Here is a 6862-nt window from a genome sequence, read left to right on the forward strand (position 1 = left end):
GTCGCTGGAGGGCTCATGTGGTTCTCATCAACATCCCAACCCTCAGCGGGTGGGACTGCTCTCCCACACATAGCTTTCCAGTGTGTCAGCACCCCTGCATGAAGCCATAGGCTGGCTCTGCTCATCTTCCTCGGCTGGCCTGTGTTCGTGGAGTTTACAGCAGGTCAGATGCTGTGCCTCCTTGAGTCACATAGTGACAGAGGCACTTGCTTACTTGCCAGATTTTCTCTCCCCCAGAGCGTCTCTTAAGTTTCCACTTTGATTTTCTGGCCAGCTTTTCCTTCTCTGCCCTGTTAGGATGACCTGAGCGTGCTATCTACCCTACTCCCACGTCTGCCTCCTGGCCTGGCAAGGAGCATGTTGAACTTCAGCTCTTAGAGCCACAGTCTGTCCAACTCTGAACACAAAAGCTTGTAGTCCACACTGCCCATAGTAACTCTGTGGTGCTTTGTCTTGCTGGTCTGTTATTGTAGTGAATGCTGTTCGGGCAAAAGGTTTTAGGAAATACACCTATTTTTTTAATTAAATTGTTCCTGCTACCTATGGACCTTTTTGCCACTCTCACCATTTATTTTACTCTTTTAAATTAGATGCAGCTAGGATTTTTGTTACTGAGGTTCCCTTTAAAGTGATTGGAGAAAGACAGGTTCTTTCAGAGAGAAACTGAGATTTTTAATAGACTGAATCACCTGCTGGACCTCTGTGTGGGTAATGGGAGGATGTTAACATGACTAATATGCTAGCATCATCTGGCACCTGAATTCAGGTTGGGCTGAATATGGGCATGTTTATTCATGACGCTGTTGATCCCTACTAGCAGCTATGAGAGATGCCCTGGCTTTGCAAGTGCTAGGCCTAGGAAGGATGGTACTGGGGCACTGGTGCACTGAGACACACCAAGCTTTGGATGCTGCCAGCAACACTTGCAGGCTGTTGTGTGCTCAATAAGAAGGCAGCTTCACATCTGTCCCATGCCAGTAAGGTTGTTCACTGTGGGGATTTATCAGCTGGAAAGCTGAGGTGGCCAAGTGGTGTGTGGCTCTTCGTTCCCTTTCATAGTCCACATTGAGAAATGAAGGCACTTCAACCCTGACACCTTGCTGCATATCTGCCAGTTTAGCTGGGACTCTAAATCAGTTTCTTGCATAACAGTGGGCCACAGCTTGGAAGAAACAGGTGGGCACCAAGGAGCAGTGACTGCTGGACCATGCACAGAGGGGTAAGCGAGCACATTGGTGCACGTGAACTCCGGGGGAGTGTGCTTGCAGATACACTTCCCAAAGGAGACTTGCATTCAGGTTCCCCATGCTCTCACCTCAATGATATAGTCTTTTCCGTCTTTGCTGTGGACAGCTTTGACAGCGCAGATGTCAAGACCTCCAAACATTTCCGCGCAGGCGTCTGCCCAGAGTCTGTACCTGCAGAAACCACAGAGGCATGGCCTAGGATTAGCTGTCATCGGAGTCCACGAAATACAGCCACCCATCCCGCTGCCCATAGGAGCACAAATCAGTTCTGGAGCCCTTTTTATCACAAGGCATACTTCATATGCTTTGCTGGGTCATTGCCTCCCTCTCTTGCTCAGGAGACGGAGCAAAAAAAAAAATCTTGCCTAAAGTTTCCCTTCATTTCAGATTGTTTCAATCCTGCGCTCAAAGCCACCTTAAAATGTTTCTTTCCCTCCTTGGTATTTATATCAGATCTCCAGTTGGTTGTCATTTAGCCAAGCTATAAATATTTAGCTCATTTAATCTCCCAGTAGTGTTGGTCCCTTGGCATTCGATTGGCTTTGCCTGAAAGCCCTCCATTATGCAGGCAGCTTTTTCCTGATAAGATGTCCTGCACGTTGGGGCTGGAATAGGATCGGAAAGTGAGTGCAGAATTTAGCAGGGAGTAGCCATCCCCTCCCTGATCTGTAACCCAGCGGCTCCTGCTTTTTACAATTTACTCTTTCAATTTGATCCTTTTACAGTCTCCTGCCTCCCTTCTATCCCCTGGGTGTTGCTCCTAGCCAGGCAGTCCCATCACACAGACCAGGCACTGCTTTGTCAGAGGGAGAGCTACAGGCTGTATCCCTTTTCTCTAGCCGTCCCAGAAAGGGAACATGAACTGGTATGAACAGGGGCCAGGCCTGGCGGGTGCCCTCTTAGCTATCCTGGTGTCAGAGGAGGAGAGAGAATGACAAGAGGCATGTTATGGGGGGACTGCATCCCCCCGCTGTGGAAATGAGGAGGGAATGAGGCGTCCTGGTTTTATTTCCTGTGCAGCTGTGCCGCAGTCACGACCATTTCAATAAAAATAATAATCTCAGAACAGCAGATCTGTAAGCAGGACTATGACAAGATGCGGGGAGGGGAGGGAAGGCCACAGTCTCATGAAAACACTGACATTTTGCAGACCCTACAGGGACTGGGAAAAGAGCTGTTCTGGCCAAAGGACAAGTTTATGTCCTTGAAGCCAGCCAGAGTCCCCATAGCTTGACAATATAATGATCAACTTGTGCGAACACAATGTCTGCGGGAAGAAGCAAGAGTATGGCTTATATGACTACCAGTGCTCTCTTATCCCTAATGAGGAGACCAAGCATGTTCACCCCAGCCCCCTGAGGAAGAGAGCACCTGAGGAGGAGTCAGTAGCATAAGGAGGAGGAGAACTATGGACCCCATGAGCCAGGCAGGAGGCACTGCCAGCCCCCCTCCTGCACTGCTGAGGCCCCACACCCAGGGGCACCATCATGGGAACCACCTCTCTTCCTGAGGGACATCTCTAGGTGTCTGGGTACAGCAGCCAGGCTCAGGGAATTGTTGCCCCTGCCAGAGACCCCAATAGATACATGTCTTCGATGTTGCTGGTCCTAGGTGAGCACTGGGAGGCAACAGGGCTGCTGAGGTGGAATAGCAGTGCTATGGGACAGAAGAGCGTATTTATGCATATGCATCAGGGGTAGCATTTGCAGAGGATTTACTGCCATTTTGCCTAGTTTTGTCTGAACATGTCGATCCTTTGGGCTACTGTTCAGTACAGTAGGTACTTCAGGTTGCTCCTACTCATCCTACTACACTCCTGCTTTGTTGCATGCACTGATGACTCACAGATTTCTACGGGATTTGTTGCATTTGTGGCTGGATAACGCTAGAGTGGTGAATTGTGGTCTACATCTATAAAATGACCCTTCAAAATGCAGCACAGCAGGCTGGCAGGAATCTGGGTTTTAGTCCTACAACACTGCAATAAGGGAATGTCTACCCTTCGTGTCTCTAGCTTCAGCTGTGTTATAAACAACCAGGATGCATAATAATATCCAGTTCCCACAGTCCTATTAGGGTCTTGCAGAGTCACCTTCAACATCTGATTTGGGGCTTGGCTTGGTTTGCCTGTTTCACAGAATTAAAGGTGCAGAAGGGACCTTAGATGATCACCTGCACAACTCTGATACCCCAAATAGGAGACATTTCTGTAATCTGGTCTGAAAGAGGACAGAGATTCCCCATCTCCGCCAGGCAATCCATTTCTTTGCTATGCTATCCTTACTGTTAGGAAGTAATCATTGATTGATTACTTCCACAAGTTGATCATTATATTGTCAAGAAATGTTCAAATGAACCTTTTCTGCTCTAATTTAAGCCCATTATTTCTTACAGTATTGTACTAGTAATATAAAGAGTGAGTAATGCTCTATTAGCAGCCTTTTACATATTAGAAGAGCTTGTGCCCTTTAAGTTTTTTCATCTTCAGGATGAAATGGTATTCAGCTTGTGGACAACTTTGTCCAGCTCTGTGACAGCTAATGAAGGAAAGCGAACCTCTGCACGGCAGGCGTAGATTCATTATGCATGAATCTACACCTCTACTGGAAAAATATCAGTAGTCTGCTAACTGAAAAAGGAAGAAAACAACATAAGCAATTGTTGCGTTCTTTTCTCATAGGCTGATTATGTTTTCTCCTCTGAGCATTCCCTTTATTGTCCTTTGGGCTCTCTCCAGATCTTTGCTATCTTTCTTCAAATGTGGTGCCCAAACCTGGACAAAGTCAGAATTAAACATGATCCTGACAAATTGGAGGTATAATCTGAAAAAATCTTAGATTCACTAGGGATGAGTGCCTACAGATAATCTATGGATTCTATACATCTATGAATAATCTACTTAAAGAAATAGGATGGAGAACAAGTGACTTGACAGCAGTTCTGCAGAATACGGTTTGGGAGTTACAGCTAAGCGTAAGTTACCATGAGTCAACAATGTCATGCAGTGGCAATATTAGCAAGTAGCACAGTGATTTCAACGTATGGAAGTACCATCTGCAAATTTTAGTCTGTAAGATGCATGAGGCAATTCCTTCTGCTCTGTTCAGCAGTGAGAAGACCTTAGCTAAAACACTGTCCACTTTTGGGAGACTAATGCAAAAAAGCACTTTCAACACTTCAGCTGATAGTTTTTTTCCCTCTGTTGAGCAGAAGAAAAACACTTTTCTGTGTCTGCCTCTCATTAGTAATGTACTTAGAATAACTTCTTGTTACTTCTTGTTTTGTGCTGTGACCTTTCTGATTTTATCCCTACATGTTTGTGCTCATGTGCTTGACCTTAGTATGCCGGTCTCGTTTCCTGTGGCTACATTCACTAAAGATCTAATGATTTAGCAATGTTGGTCTCTAGCTGTACTTCCAGTCTGTTCTCCAAAATAGGACAGTTTGCCTTTGTGCCCTTAGTATTTTTTTAAGGAAACACTCGGTCTTTTAAACTTCTTTATCCAGCCTCCCGGGAGACCTCACTTACCAGTTCTCTCAATTAACTGAAGTCTGAAATACAATTCCTCCCTTCTAACCCAAGAATAGCTAATACTGTCTTGCAACCCTCTTCCTTACCTCTCTGTCATTGCAATCTGTTCTAGCATCGCGGAACCTGTGTTTGCCTTCCAGTTTCCAGAGATGGACGTCCTCCTAGGAAAACAAACCAAAAACATAACCTGAACATGAAAATACACTCCTGCCCCATCCTCCCTTACACTGTAGTCCTCATTCTTGGCTCCGTGATTGTACAGGAGAGGATGAGGCGAGGTTCTTCCTCACAGAAACCTTTCCAAATCCTGCCTCAACAACACTCCATACAGGATATGTTGTTCAGACTCATGAAAGACTGAATGAGGAGTTAGACAGGGAAACCTCCAAGGAATCTTGAGCACACATCAAACTCTGTGAGTACTTTCTTTCTTTATATATAAGTCCCAGGAGAGCTGAAATGTCTGAAGAAGTTCTCTGGGGTAATCACCCTTGTGTTCTGCATCCTCCATCCGTGGAAGAGCAACTCTCCCAGTAAACATCTGCCTGAGCAGCTTCACAAATGTCAGCTATGAGATTGTGGGTCTCCCTAACTTTGACTTACTGGTGTCATAGAAAATATGATTATACCGTCTTTTCACTGACTTTTCATCGACCTGTCTGTGGCTCACTGTATCTGGACTTGGAGAATTTATAATTGCAAAATGGTTGGAGTCTCGTTAGCTGCAACTGATGGTTAATTTCCAGAAAAGGTACTATTGCTAGCAAATCCTGGGTTTCATCATCATCCATCAAGGGGTGAAAAAATTTCCTTTTCTTGACCTAAGGTCAAGGCACAGGGCAGACCTTGGACAGCCTGCTGTGACAACATTGCGCAGATAACCCTGGCATAGCGTACAAGCTGGGACAAATCAACAAGCTGACAGCATACATCCAGGGAGCATCTCCACGTTGGAGGATATTTAGGTAGCGATTCAGGAGGGGAGTATGAGGTGTGATACGACACTTCAAAATGAGGCTGGAGGAACCATCTGTGCCAGTTCTCTCACTTTTTCAACATGGTGTGGAAAAGAGACTCTGAACTTGCAAAACTATGTGGAGCAGTGGTAATACTGATGTCCTACTGTAAACCTGGATCATTATAGTTGACTACCTAAGGTTCCCCTTCACTCTGCTGAGGGACAGCCTGGTGTCCTTTTTCCATTTCTCTTCTAAAGTGGTATGTATAGTTGCTGTGAAATTTAAATGGTCTTTGTAGCTCACATTTAAAGGAGTAGGAAGGGGGCCAAAGGAACATGATTACTGTGTTGAATAACTGTGTTTACGTATAGTTGAATCTTGTCCTTTGTTCCCTTCAGCTGACGTCCATCTTCCTGCCATGCTTTCTAAGCAAAGGTATGGATTCCTCCTCAAGCTTTGATTGTTATGAGCCCTTTGATGGCCTGTAAGGTCAGTGTTCAACCCTCAGCCTCTCTTTTTCTTTCGACATGGGATTCTTAGGATTATGTTTTTCAGTTCTGCAGTGGGAAGAACCATTCTTTATTAACATTTAGGTTCAGAAAATTGCCCTGCAGTGGCAGATGGCATCCAAAATCCCATTAGTACTGATGAGAACTCCCGGAGTCTGATTAATGACAAGATGATTGGATATCAGTGTTTAGAAAATGTACCTGTCATACCAAATGTAAGCAGCTGTGTCGTCCCTAAGAAAACCAAACCACAGCTATACAGTTTTGCAAGGAAATATGATGTGGGAAAGCTCCAAAAATGAGAACTCTGCTCCGGCCATTGGGCTGATTGGTTTGACTTGTTTATACCTACCCATCTCCAGCCAATATTGGGCATAAGATGAAAAATATTTCTCTCAGCTGTACCCCTAACTTTTCTGCTAGGGAACTTTCCTATTTTTAAATAGAAAAGCTTCATTTGAAGCCCTCCGGACCAGTCACCAAATTCCTACACCACAGCCTCCGTCAAGATCACTCTTTTCCAAGCATGTCTGAGCAGTTCAGGTGTGAAGTGTGCCACCAAATTCTTCTTCTTTTTTTTTCTTTCCCTTTCTGTGTTCAACCTGAGTTGGAAAA

The 6862-nt window shown here is 45.2% G+C and overlaps 1 protein-coding gene across 2 annotated transcripts in view; it reads right to left on the bottom strand.

The window, feature by feature from the left end:
* SYN3 (synapsin III) overlaps nucleotides 1-6862 on the bottom strand; it is a 186327-nt gene that overhangs the window by 12988 nt on the left and 166477 nt on the right. For both annotated transcript variants that reach the window (XM_009332980.1, XM_009332981.1), the window contains 2 exons: nucleotides 4866-4940; nucleotides 1316-1418 (listed from right to left, as the gene is read on the bottom strand). In XM_009332980.1, the coding sequence (XP_009331255.1) occupies nucleotides 1316-1418; nucleotides 4866-4940 (178 nt within the window). The remainder of the gene's footprint in view (nucleotides 1-1315; nucleotides 1419-4865; nucleotides 4941-6862) is intronic.

Source organism: Pygoscelis adeliae, unplaced genomic scaffold, assembly GCF_000699105.1.
Source record: "Pygoscelis adeliae isolate BGI_AS28 unplaced genomic scaffold, ASM69910v1 Scaffold38, whole genome shotgun sequence".
In the NCBI taxonomy this organism is placed as follows: domain Eukaryota; kingdom Metazoa; phylum Chordata; class Aves; order Sphenisciformes; family Spheniscidae; genus Pygoscelis; species Pygoscelis adeliae.